Source organism: Catharus ustulatus, chromosome 8 (assembly GCF_009819885.2).
Source record: "Catharus ustulatus isolate bCatUst1 chromosome 8, bCatUst1.pri.v2, whole genome shotgun sequence".
Lineage (NCBI taxonomy): Eukaryota > Metazoa > Chordata > Aves > Passeriformes > Turdidae > Catharus > Catharus ustulatus.
Window position 1 is genome coordinate 18,190,442 of NC_046228.1, and position 14,505 is coordinate 18,204,946.

The 14,505-nt window shown below is 36.9% G+C and overlaps 1 protein-coding gene across 7 annotated transcripts in view; it reads right to left on the reverse strand.

Annotated features, from left to right (window-relative positions):
• MAPK8 (mitogen-activated protein kinase 8) overlaps positions 1-14,505 on the reverse strand; it is a 179,974-nt gene continuing 165,469 nt past the window's right edge. For 5 of the 7 annotated variants that reach the window (XM_033066309.2, XM_033066307.2, XM_033066306.2 and 2 more), the window contains 6 exons: positions 10,615-10,686; positions 8,176-8,358; positions 7,255-7,379; positions 6,217-6,280; positions 5,425-5,502; positions 1-4,988 (listed from right to left, as the gene is read on the reverse strand). In XM_033066309.2, the coding sequence (XP_032922200.1) occupies positions 4,843-4,988; positions 5,425-5,502; positions 6,217-6,280; positions 7,255-7,379; positions 8,176-8,358; positions 10,615-10,686 (668 nt within the window). In that variant the 3' untranslated portion in view covers positions 1-4,842. Of the gene's footprint in view, positions 4,994-5,424; positions 5,503-6,216; positions 6,281-7,254; positions 7,380-8,175; positions 8,359-10,200; positions 10,273-10,614; positions 10,687-14,505 lie in introns of all 7 variants that reach the window. The other 2 variants (XM_033066305.2, XM_033066310.2) reach the window with 2 other exon arrangements.

Here is a 14,505-nt window from a genome sequence, read left to right on the forward strand (position 1 = left end):
CATGGTGGTCAAACTTTTTTTTTTTCTTTTTTATTTAAAATATCATTATAACCAACTGACATACTAGATAACAATGTATACATTCCAGTGGTGCACATGTAATGACCTATGGCATGAATGAGTTAAAAAAAACCCCCACAATGTTCTCAGTAATGCCCACCAACAGCTTATTTGGAGGGAATAAAGGAAAAGCAGGAAAAGGTATCAAATGTGGGAAAAAAAAATTAGTTTTCCCCAGTATTTTAATGGTGTGTCTTCCCCTTCATATTTCTTGGGACATAATAAAATGAAGAATATACTTCAAAAAGGGCAGAAGGAATGATCACAATAACTGGGGTGGGATTTTTTCTTCAAACTTTAGTAATAAAAGTTAAAGAACTCTCAAAAATAGACTAGATATTGGGCCTACAAAAGTAATTCATCTGTATGCAAAGCTTACCAAGAATTATTCCTTTTGTAAAATGTAAAGGATGAGCTGACATTACTAGTAAGCTATTTTTACCCTACAAAACCAGACTACAATAATAAAATCACCAATTTACAGCTAACACAATAATCTAGATGTACATTACTGTACACAAGCTATATATTACACATGAACATCTTACGTGAAATAGATAAGAAACATACTGATATTGTCTCAACATTGGCCAATAGGTTTGTTTTTCTAAAGGTGTATTTTCTATTCACATTCAGTGTAGTTCCAATAGCAAGGGTTAGCTTTGCTTACTTAAGAAACGTAGAAAGTTTGTGTGAGGTAGTTCAAGAAAACCTAGCTTAAATTTTGAACTGCAGAAGTAGAAACACAATGTGATCTGATTTGTAACACACTTCTGTAACACAGACATACAAAGAGAAGGGAGTGAGAGAGACCACTTAAAATACCACTTTTATCCAGTGCCCTTAACTGAGAATAAATAAGTTAATTGAAAACTTGGGTAGGCAGTACAGTCTTATCACACTGCTTCAATAAAAACTTCTTTCTAATCCTAATGAAAAACGCAGACAGGCTCTCCTTCAACTGCACCAAACCACTGACAGGAAAATAAAATGTAACAGCATGGACAAGCTGCTGCCAACAGCAAATAAAAACAGATCTAGAAACTAATTCATTCCCTTTAGCAACTTGAAAGAGTAAGACAAAGTATAAGCTGAACCTTCTCCCCTTTTGCCCATGATCTTTACCAAGAAACATTTACTGTCACACGCTTCGGATTATTGGCTGGGTAGGACCATCCTCCTGTAGGAGGTTTTTGACATTTTTCTTTATGCACTGCTGAGCTGAATGCTCCATCCATCCATCCATCCATCCATCCATCCATCCATCCATCCATCCATCCATCCATCCATCCCCACAGAGCCCCAGCCCAGGTGCTCAGTGCTGGCCCCACCAACCCCAGGCAGCAGGGCCCTACTGGCACAGCTCGTGCTGGGGACACGGGACACCCCCACCACACCACTGGTGCTGTGTCCAGCTGCAATTCCTGCCCAGAAAGATGCTGCTGCATCTCACACAGTGAAAGCTCTCCAAAGCTAAAAGCCCAAACTTGGGCAGGGCAAATGCCACATCTGCTGAGCTGAGCAGAGTGACCCAGGGCTGAGTGTGTTCCACCAGGAGTTGTGCCTGGACAGCACAGCTGCTCACACACACAAACACATCAGCTCTGACCCAGAGTCCTGCACCAACAAAACACTTCCCACACAGCATCCCAGTACATCCTAAGGGTACTAATTCCTGCCCCATCTCTATTTCAAATTCTTGAACAACCCACTTCTACAAAAGGAGAGAGATGCTTTTACCCTTGCTGCATTCCACAGCTCTGCCCAGAGAAGGTAGAAATCAATCTTGCTATTACTGCCCGACTTTGAACCTCACCTGAGTAAGAGATCAGACTGCTCATGGTAATTCAATCTAGATCAACTCCCAGTGGATTGGAATGGCCTTAGAAAGTTGCATGCACTTTAGTGAAGCCTGTTGTCTCAAGAAGATTCCAAATCAAAGTCTAAAATAAAACTTAACAATACTTTAAAATTGTACAGCAAATTGGACAGCATATAATCTAACAACAGACAAAAACAGCTGAATTCCAGTTACCCATTTGTTTGCTACCTGTGTCAGTGTACACTTTTAAAAAAAATATATATTTCAACAAATAAAAAGGGAAGTTAAGACTAGGATGCTGTTGTGATAATTTGATTACTGAATATGATTTTGTCTTTGAAATTTGCCATCACTTTAATTTGCCTAAAATGCAAGCAACTGAAAAAAAGAAAAAGCAACACTCCTGTGAAGATGATGCCAAAAGTGAACTCTCTGTTTCCTCAGGCAAAGCTCTGACCCTACTGAAAGAATCCCTTTAGCACAGCTGTAACAGGCTGCAGTGGGCACTTCCACACATTCACTAAACCTTGCCTTGAAAGAAGAAAAGTTCAATTCTCCTTAGCGCTTATGAGCTCAGTTCAGTTACTATATATTTAGGACACTGGAAAGTGATAGCAAAAAATATTTTTAAGTTTCAAAATATTTCAACCATCACTGTAATCCAGTGGGGTCCAAAATAAATTTAAACAGGAACAATAGTTAACAATTTGGTTTTAACAGCACTGAGAGGCATCAGAAGTTACTTCTGTCAGACTTAACTTCATTACACACTGACCACACTGTGCTGACCACACTCTCATTTGACCCTATAGAACAATGGAGTACTGTTGTTCGACCAAAAATTTTGGCTCAATTCACAGCTTAAACTTTGATAAAAATATTACAAAATAGACTGTTCTGTTGGTCTCTGTTCAACATTTTCTACATTCCAGTGCTAGATGAATCCAAACTTGTCCTGCCTGTTCTGAGGTAATATACAATTTGGCAGGATACTGCAAAAATAATTGCCTTAACAAATGTGGCTTAGGAAGGCAATATTGAAATATTAGATACAAGTGAGGAAAGCAAAATTACACGCACACAGCACTTACCAGCAGTCTAGCCAGGCCAGGAAAACAACTGTGCAGTTTATCAACTGAGTTATCTTTGAGACATTACCATTCCTTGAAACCCTGCATGTTTTTTAAAAAGACACGTTAGATATTGACATTACCATAATTTCTGTTTTTCTGAAGCTTACTGCAAAGACAAAGTTTCCTCTTTTAGTTAAAACTTCAAAAAGATGCTTATTTAACCCAATAAGCAGAAGGAACCACACTGAAGACCACCAGTCACTCCTGGATGACCTCTGTAGGCAGTTACATTATTTGCTTATGCTCAGCGCCTGGCAAGACTTCTGTATCTTTTATGCCCATTTTTGTGAGCTTTACTAATTTAAATTCCTCTTCACATTCTAATTCACTACACAAAATATGCATCTACACAAGGCAATCAATTATACAGCCTAGCTTCACTAAAAATCTGCATTTTCCAAAGAAATAAATTCTCAATGATTGTTTAACTCATACATAAACTTAAGTCAGTTATACATAAATCATTCTGTAAATATAAAATGTAAACAGTTTAAATACTTCTGTGAGGAGCAGCACCATCTTACATGACTATTTAGTAACTGTTCTATATATCTCAATATATCTTTTGTTTAAAAAGTGTATTGAAACCTGGAGCTTCGTTGATGAAAACTACTGAATATTTATGACTTAAAATGAACCATTGCTAAGATTTCTGCTACACTTATCTCATGGTGAAATGAAAGAGATAAATATTAATTTATACAGCACTACTTCTCCCTCTTTTGGATGGCATGTATTGCTCAATTAATGCATTAGCTACAGAAATCCTGAGGTTCTCCTACCACTTCATGGTTTTTAGTAATCAGTTACTTTTGGTGGAGAAAGAGTAGCTGAAGTTTTGCCCCTATTGCATTCAAGTCATTCCCTCTTTGACCCAAAAAGCACTCAAAAAGCACTTGCTTAGTAGACAAAACTAGTAAGACCCAGAACTCCCAGGAATTACATCTCACATGGAAGTACAGCTACAGCATACTCATTTTCCCTCTTGTCAGTCTAAACATCCTGGATGCACTTCATTTCTTGTGTACAAAAACAGGCTACGAGCTAGAAGTAAACAGTTTATTGGCATTGCAATGTATTATTCATGAAGTATCCTCATGTTTTATGGTGATCACAAGATTTGGCATGCCACAACTCTGCAGAAAACATCACATTACTCTGCTAGGCTGGATATTTCTGCAGCTTTGAAGATATGCTTTGCTTTCTTAAGATCATAAACCCATTTAGACTATGTAACTTTGCAAAGGACTTTTTCTGTTTCTCTAAAAAATTCATTAATTGTTGCTTTTGCTGAAATATTATAGGCAAGTGGCCAAAATAAAAGAGGATTTTGTTCACTACCCAGCAAGTAGTATGCCTGAAACTACAGATGGCTGAATTCTCTCCCCCTCCACCTGGACACAGATGTATGACCAAGCATAAAACTTTTAAGGATATCATGAACAAAACATCTGGAATAAATTCTAATTAAAAAATTGAAAACCTATAAAATCTTAAATAATTCATCATATGGTAATGACCACAACATTAATATGTGCTTTGATAAAACAAATATTACAAATTCAGTAAAAAAAGATCAGCAGCATAATAGTAAAGCAAATATGCAGATTTTAAAACCACAATAAAAATTACCAGGTTTAATATTTTACAGTTAATTACAGCAAAAAAGTGGCTGCTTATAACACAACTTACAGTTTGAAATTACAGCACTTTATGATGAATTCCATGATTATTTTTGAAAAAACACTCAAAAATACCACCAAATTTTAAAAGTGCCCTATTAATGACTAAAAGGACCCCCCTCCCACCCCCCAAAAGACCAAGTAGTCATCTACAGCAACCCAGAGGTCCAGCTGAGGTTTCTAGACTGCTGTCTGTATCAGAGGCCAATGTTGGATCTGTTGACATTGAGGACACATCGTTGACAGATGACGATGAAGATGGGTGTTGAGAGCCATTGATCATTGCTGCACCTGTGCTATGAGAAACAAAACAGCAAATCAGTTGCAGATACAGTTGCACAGTTCAGTACTTGCATTAGTCTGTCTCTTCCTAATGGTTGCTAATTTTCCCTGTTTTGGCAAGTTTGGAGAGATGTGTCTCAATCCACTGTCAAAATAAATAAAACCCAAAAGTCTTTAATGTGGGGCTTAACAGATGGTGTGTCAAGAACTGAAATAAATGAAGTACCAATTACACAGGGAAAATGATAGGGGGATTGAACAGACCAAGAAATAGGTGTCAGCCTTGTATATTCCACTCAAATATACAATGTCTCAATTCAAGAGGTTACGTCATTTTAAGAGCCATATTTTTGAGTTAGGTTATTTTTGGGTGTCTTGATCAGCTTTGCTCCCTCCTGACCTACAACTCAGTGGAGCCTCATACCGTGCTTTTATTGTAACCAACCTAAAGGGGCTGGTTGGCCACGTATAACCCCATTCTTGGTTCTCTCCTCCAGGTCCATGACTTCCTTGTATATCAACTCTGAAAATGCAGACAGAGGAAGGCAAAAAATGAATTTGCAACCCAACACTAGATTATTATTACATCTCCCATTAAAATGTCCATTAAAATTGCATAGATTTATTACTGTTCTGAATTGGTTTTGAACAACAGGTTGTAGGGTACGCAATAAACGGCAAGTGATACCAAAAAAGTACATTCTTCTCTGCTGGAGCTACAGTGGCCTGGCAGTCTTGAAAACACACTGGCATTGCTCTAAGGCTCTTTCATTCAGGCTGCTTGGAGACCTGAGGCTAAGTTGTGTCTTAAAGCCCACTCAGTTTTTATCAATGGCTTCTTTGGTAAGGGAAACTCAATCAGCAGTCTTCAAAGGAAGAGCTAAGAACACTTGAAGACTTGTCCTTCTAATTCACCATTATATTGTTCAAGCTCCTGCATCTTTTTCAATTGTAGCAGCTTGTCCAGAAGAGTTACTCCCCCTAAAAATGCTGTCCTATGGATTGCAAAAGGTGACTGAGATGAGCAGGTCTATAGTTCATTTTAAAGGTTCATCTCCCTTGCAGGAAAAGTTTATGTCTCAACAACTGAGAGTCTGTGAAGCACTGGTCTGTTCCCCTGACATCCAAGCAGATGAAGTAAATACTATTAGGTTTCTCAAAAGAACTTTAATAACAATAATCACTGAGGTCCAGTATAATCCCAAAAGCCTTGTTAGACTTTAAATGCCTTTCTTACCTTTCCACTCTTCTATTGTGTGTTCCCTCTCATCTAACTGCTTATCTGGTATCTTTGGTGGAGGCTGAAAAACAAAACTAACTCATCATAGAGCAATCAAAAGGGATATAACACCAGTATAAATTAAAAACGAAATTAACCATTCAGAACATGAACCTGATTTAAAAATAACATTTACATGATTATATTTATATGTTCATACTTGGACTTAGCCTATTTTTTAGATGCTGCCACAGTCTTTAAAGTTCTTAACAAATTTGCTTACATTACTGTAATAGTTAACAAAGAAACTGATCAGTCTGATAGAAGAGCTCCTAAGTGCAGCAGTCTCCAGCACAAGTAGCTCTTTTTAGCTACTTACTGTTAATTATTAAATTTTCTATCTAGCTATTACAGAGCAGCAGAATTACAATTACAGAAATACAATTGTTCCGTTTATATTAAATAGTTTTTTCTATTCTTAGTGGCAATCACCAAACTTTGCTTTTTAAATAAATTACACTGTTCTTATAAGCTGAAATTATCCTGAAACTGATTTTTAAAGGAAAAAAAATTATATTAATCCCTTTGTTCATTAATTTTAATCACTAAAAGCTCAAGATCTTGTATTCAGATTTTGCTGAAACACTTATTTCTAGTTGAAGAATAGTATCAATTCCTACAACTAATGAATGTATTTCACTTCCTCAGGAATAAATACCTCAGAACCCCATCAAGGGCAGTCAAATCACACTGAAACAATGGATGCTTGATACATTAGAACCCTATATAAAATATTTCAGATGCATGACTACATGTTCAGATGATATGCAATTATACACCAACACAGAGATACATGAACACAGAGACAGCTACCTCAGCCCATTCCTGACACTATTTCTAATAAGTACATCTATCAACATCAATAAAAACAATTATGGCTTAGTTAAGCTTCTAATGAAATGTGCAACAATCTTCTGTCAAGCAGCTGTAGCAAGCATCACAGTGAGATGGCTTTATACATAGCTTCCTAAGCAGAGACCTAAAACAAGAACTTACAGCTTCTGCTTCTGATGGATCGTACCAAACATTGATGTACGGGTGCTGCAGGGCTTCATCCACAGAGATTCTTTTAGAAGCATCTATAACCAGCATTTTTGATAACAAATCTCTTGCTTGACTTGCTGCAAAAACAAAATTTTCTGTTCAGATTACTGCCATATATAGAACACATAACACAGTGTTTCAAACCTTTAAAGAGAACGGTCAGAGTAATAATCAAGTTCTAATTAAGTGTCTATGTGACCCTCACATAATAAGAGGTTTAGTAGAGTGGTCCATTTGATGGCTAAAAACACTGAAGAGAATGACATAGTTAAGAAAGTGGTCAAATGTGTTTCACTATCTGTTTGCAGCATACAGTGTCCCTTGGTGTGACATCCTTATGTGAAACAGCTCAGGTGGCAGTGCAGCCTTGTCTCCAATAGCAGCAGGCAAGCACCTACTGCCCCTTTCTGTCACATGCTTTTAGTCACAGAAAACACTGTGACTCCACTGAGTAGGTGGCCTTTAGATCCAGTAAGTCACTGAAGTAACTACAGGGTATCTATGTATTACGAACATAATATATTCAATTCTCATCTCTTATTCTCATCCCTACAGAACAAAGATCTGCTCTGCCTACACAACTTTACTCCAAACTCCCCCCATTTTTCTCTAAACTATGTTGGCATGTGTCATTGAGAAGAATATAGATATTCACTTGTCTTTATAAAGACAGATCCAAGAATAGGAGCTGTCTCATGAAGATATGAAAGTGGAGGCAAGCACATGACAGCATGTTCATCCACTCTCATAATATAAATATTTAGAACCTTAGCAGGATTATTTTATAGTGAACGAAACCAAGCTACATTTCTGTTCAATATATCACAGTTTAAAAACTTTTAAAACATACAACACACAGAAGACAGACCTTACCTTTAAGTTTATTGTGTTCAGAGTCAGCTGGGAAAAGGACATCTGGAAAGAGTTTTTCAAAACTATATCCAGCATATTTAGGTCTGTTCTCCACGTAAGTTCGGACTGTAGGCTGTAGTTTCTTCATAAATTCGGGGCATGGTGTTCCTAGCTGTTCTATAACTTTATTCCATTGATCAATATCTAAGGTTATGCAGCTAAGAAAAACACTGTGTTTGGTTTTCAGCTGAAAGTTATGTTAAAACCACATGGAATAACCAACAGAGAAAACACTGGAAATTATAACAAAGTATCAAGTTCATCATCATGATTTAGAACTACTTTCCTAAACAGTGAAACAAAGCAAGGCATGATAGCGTAGACAAGGCAGTATGTATTTCACTCAAAATCATTACTGGCTAGAAAAGGATATAATTCTGAGAAACAGAATATTAGTAGACTCACGAAATATTTAAATACAACAAATTTAACAAGTCCCTGCCTGGGTTCTGGAGAATTCACTCCCTGATCAAAATACACATTCACAGCAGTCAAGCTACTACACATCACCAAGGCATTCCCGAGAATGACCCCAAGGGGCTGCTTTGTCCTCCATTCTGATCTTGGTACCTCAGCCTAGTCCTGGGCAACCTCTCACCAAGGCTGTGCCACACTGAGCACCACTGGGCACACAAAGCACCAGGGCTTGGCTCACACAGGTCAGTGATATTGTCAGGGACTTGAATAAAGTTAAAGTTTCAAGGATGCATAAGGAACATCTTAACTGAGAAGTTTACACACTGTAAAAGGGAGACTGACCACTTCAGGGCAGAATAATTTAGTACATTTTACTGAAACAAAAAAAAGTAAATTTTGGCTCAGGAATTCCTAGTTGCAGATGGTTAAATACTGGAGGAGAGCTCAGATAAAATTTTATATACACTAATTCACATTCTCCCCAACTTTTTCTTTTTGGCTGCCATCAAAAACTGGATACCAGGCTACCTAAATCTACAGCGGGTTGAAACAGACCCTCTCTTATATTCTTAAAACGTAACAGCAGATCTCTGTATAAGGATTCTGAAGCTCTGCTGAGCTTTAGTAAAGGCTTTGACAAAAGGAACTATTTACGTTGTATGCCACTGAGTCTAAATCCAAAAGCCATGTCAGCAAACCAGATAAAGCATTTGCATAAAGCAAAGCATGGTGCAGCTCATGCAATGACAGAGCTGTGTGAAAGTAAGGATTTCCTTACCATAGCTCAAAGTTCTCCACCCCATTTTCACCCCTAAATGGTGCTATATCAATTTTTAAACAGCAACCTGCAGCAAAAGCAGGAAACATTTCTGATGGCATCTAAAAAATTGCTAAGTAATAGTAAATCAAACAGGATATCAAAGTCCAGTTACTTTCAGTAATTTTAGCAGTGATCTAGAGGTTTCAGTTCTGTTTGTTTGGAGCAGACTCTTTGTCTGAAATACTGTTCACAGGACAGCCCATACAGACACCACCAAGCCATTCATGGAATAGAAAGACAGAAATGCCAGATATTCCTGAAAACTGTTTGCAGGATCTTTTCTGCATACAAAAAATAAATCTCCAGAGTGTAACTAATGAAGATGGTTAGGAATTTTTGTAAACATTTTCTATAAAATGCAAAGAATAGTAACTACTAGCATGCTCAGGTACTCAACAAGATTAGTAAATTATTACATAAAAATGAACTCCAAAGTAAAACCCAATGCACGTGAACCAAGAAAACACCACCTAAACAAAAAGAAGTCTGTCTTAAGTGTGACAACATTCAAAAGTAATGGATAGGGACTATACAACACTGGAAAAAGAGAAGAAGAGGGGGGGAAAAAAAGAAAAAATAAAAAATAAGTCTGTTTGCCCAAGTGGTATAAAATGGAATTGCAAACTGCAATTTGAAAAGGCAGTTTAAAACAAGTATTTTAAAAATTAGAACCACCTTAATCTGGAACTGAATCACTGCAGTATCTTTTGACCTTTTACAACTACATCCTAGGCCAAGGGTAAGGATACGATCTGTACCAGGAAATAAAACACCACCTTTGATCATTTCTCCCATGATGCACCCAACTGACCAAATGTCAACTGAAAACAAAATGCAATGATATTAACATAAAAGATAGTTATTAAAATAAAATAAATAAAAATATCTAGACACAAACATACACATGAAGTGACTATAAAAAGCATGTGCAATGAAAATGAGTGAAGGTGAATGTATGCTAACTACAGGACCAGCAGAGACTATGTCCTACTGCTAGGTGCAGCCTGAATATAAATGATTTTTTTTTAAGTGTATCACAAGAAAAATCCATGTTCATTTAATAAAACAAAAAATTGTACAATATGCATCTTCATGACACAACATCAATAAAAAAGGTAATCACTTCCTAGCTAATTCAACCTGCTGCAGCAGCACAAGGATACAGTCCCTTCCTGGAAAGAGGATTTTGTGGCAAACCATTTCGCCCATAATGCACCCCACAGACCATAAATCCACTATGTTTGTAGCACAAAAAGAAGGAAAAGCAAAGCAAACGGTCATTTAAAATTAAAAGAAGCATAACATGACTGCATCCTATAAACTGCAGAGACAGCACAGGAAGAAGAGCCACTCTTCGTATTAATCAATGAAAACAGTTTAACATATACCATGTGTAAGGATTAGCTTTTAACTGTCTCAAATACAAGGCAGAAAAACATCCTTTGTTTAATATAGTGCTTGAGCAGGAGCTTGAGCAGAGAGAGAGAGACAGGAATCCAGCAGAGTAAAGCACTTCTCCAAGGCTGGAGGTTTCAAAGCTACTTCTGTCAAGAGAATAGACTCAAGCACCAAAGACAGATTGATTCCTTGAAAACAATTCCACTGTAATTGTGGGAATTACTCTAAAAGTATCTAAGTAAACAGACCTGCAAAAATATTGCCTACTGAAACAGTTCATGTTTTTTAGGAGAATTAATTAGGTATTACATAGGAATTACAATTTGGCATCAAGAATTTCCCAGAAGTCAGATTACCATGCATCTCTCTCTCGCTTTAAATAAAAAGCAAACAGAATCAGTAAAAGATCACTTAGAATTTTAGAGGATCAGTTAATGACAATGTTAGTATGCTCCTAGTATTTCAGTTCAAATAATTTCTTTTAGAATATTTGTCCAGTTATGCTGAAATAACATTTTATACAAAAGAAAAACTCAAAAGCAATTTTTTAAAAATGAAATATGCATTCTCTACATTACCTTAAAATAAATCACTAAGAAGACATAAAGATGCACAAGTTTACTTTGTACAAGTAAGCCAATTTCTTTTGCAGTTACTTTCAGAGGTATTGTCAATTCCATACGCAAAAGTTTTCTTGAAATCATAACAATAAAATTTTACTGTTATAAATAATTTTTTCAAATATGACACTGGAATTTCAATTAAGTAGATAAGAGAGGGATTTAAGTGACAACAATCGTATATTAAGAATTATATGCAAATGTTCTGAAGGAGCTCAATAATGTCAAGCAAACAACATTTGTTCTTATTTTTCAATATTCCTTCTCCTTTATTTATAAGTTCCTCTAAAATAGTATCTAGGTAATATGATAGGAGATCAGAGTTGTGCATATTAATAGGTCAAAATTAAGGGCCTTGCTCATTTAAAAAAAATATTGTCAACACCTTAGTTTAATGCTCTTTTTCTTTTAAAAACATTTTTCAAATACTTAAGTACATATTCCCTGGCTTAGAGACCCAAAGAAGCCAAGTTTTGCATTTGACTTTTTAAATAAAATTCTGAATGTTGACTTTTTGATCTGCTAAACAACCTGCTGCCATCACTACCCAAAATATGCCCGGATCTCTTATAATTAGCTGTGTCCACACAATAAAGTTACCATTCTTCTGGTATCCCTACAAAACCAAACCTGAGACGTTTTGTGGTGTTTTGATTTGCTGCTTTCATTAAATCAAACAAAAACCTGTCTAATTACAGGCCTCTAACTTTTGTAGCAAGCTGAACTAATGCTACTGTAAATACTTTTACAGAAGACTAAAATCTCATTACAGATTTTAAAAAATCTATTGCTGTCATAAGGAGTCCATTTTATTCTTAGCAAGACCATGAAGTGAATTTACTGATTTTTATAATCCTAGGAGAAAGAATACCATGTCAAAATGAAATTTAAACCAAATCTATCTAGTAGGAAATGTAAAAGTAGTTGTTTCAGAGTGTTTAGGACTTTCCTTGTTTCCTTCCTCATAACCATGGGCATAACAGTTCATAAAACCCTGTTAAGGAGCATGTGCATGAACAGTTCTGGTGTCCTTTAGCTGGTTTCTGGGACACTCCAGAAACATCCTTTGGTAACAAACCCTATTTAGAAGTCGACTCTGTGTATTTATTTGGGCTCCTTGCAAGTTTTAAAACAATTGTCTGTAGTATCTGTAGTATAGCACCAAAAAAGTTACTCTGCAGTACTTTATCTCAGTCATCAAAATAGGTATTTCAATCCTCCCACAAGTTCAGCAGGGCACAAACTGCAGGAAACTGCCAAACAACCCAGTAACCATTAGTTTACTGTTGATTTTAAATATTTAACTCTGCATTAAATAAGTTCACAGATAATTTAACTATGGGTGCAATGGGCTGTAATAGGCATCAATACTAACAGGTGAAGCTCCAGGACAGCCCATGGTTTTTACTGTAAGTGCATCCTTGATACCCATCTCCCTATCATGGCAGCTCCACAAACTCCTTGGCTGAGAAAACTCAACAGTATGTAAGGAAATGCAATTGTCTTTAGACTCACTCCAGACATTTACATTCTCCAGAAGTGCCACTCTCATTTCAATGACTGGGTATTTGGGTTTGGGAAGACATGATAGCAAAATTTTTCATTTGAAAAGCTATTTATGAGGCACAACACAACTCATGTTTCCATAAGGAATATGATTGTCACAAGCTTGACAGAATACTCTAGAACGCTACCTAACTCCATTAGTGGAAAGAATGTTTCACACTTTTGCAACCCAAAATTTCTTGCTATTTAAGAGAAAAAATTAAACTGGGCAGGTTGAGTCAGAAAACTTGTGACTTTCATTTTATCAATTCCTTCTGTAAGGCAGCTGCATGACTCACTACTACAGCTTTAGGTACTTTTCTTTAATGTCCCTTAAACAGTCAATATAAAGTCTTAGGGAAAAAAAAGACAAACTTAAATTTGCAAGTCTAGAAAACTTTAGGAATTAAAAGAAATAACTGACTTGTTCTACTCAGCCTGTGGCTCCTAAATTACAGGAAAAACAGTCAGCCATTTGAAGAAATTTACATCCTCTCATGCACACTAACAATCCAAACAAATAAAAATCACAGTCTTGCAATAAATATCCACTCTCATTCCCTTGAGCTGGCTTCTTTCATTGCTAGCACCATTCACACACAGCCTGAAGTCACTTGCTGCAATGGTGTGCAGTTGCCAGGCAGGTTTGCAGACTGTATTAAAAATGCTGAAAGGCAGAGCAAGCCTCAGTTGCGTCAGGAGGTGAGGAGCCACATCTCACATCCCCAGGAGACAGCTCAGGGTCTCCCTGCATGCCTGGCCAGCAGAGTTTGACACACACAGGGTGACCTATGGGCACAGCCAGCCTGAGATGTTGACAAGTGAAAGCAGGGAGCTGCCTGAGCATAGGGACAACACAGCAGTGAATGGCAGCAGAACCAGGCTGATCCAAAGGAGTGTCAGCAATGACACATCACTTTGTTCTCCTAATGGGTACCACCAGCTGTTTCCTTGAAGGTGCAATGTACTTGGTGATGTGCTTCCTTCAAATGACAGATCATTTTATTTTCCTGTAGAAGATACTTCTACTTCCTGTACAAGAGGCAGACTGGCCACAGAGAGAGTATGGTGGAGAAGAAGTGTTCACAAAGTAAAATTCCCTTGGAATTTGTCACAACTCAAAGAATCTGATGCACCATGACAGCACTCTCTGTATGCTTGTCTCAAGCGTGTTATTGAGTTTTTCTTGAGCAACACTAAGAACTTAGTGCAAAAGGCCTAAAGGAGGCTGGTTTTAATAAAAAGCAGTCCACAGTAGGTAATCTTAGCTTGCTTGCTCCTCAGTAGACTTTATGTTCCCTACTTCCTGAAAGGCCATATCCAATACAGTTATTTAGCATTGAATTTGGTACACATATCTACCGATAAATTACAATTTACATCTTCACCAGGAATAAAGTCAGATGAAGGTATATCAAAGTACATACCACATATTAAGAAAATATATTTTCAGTTCTTCCTGGATGTCATGTAATCTATCAAGGAAATTAT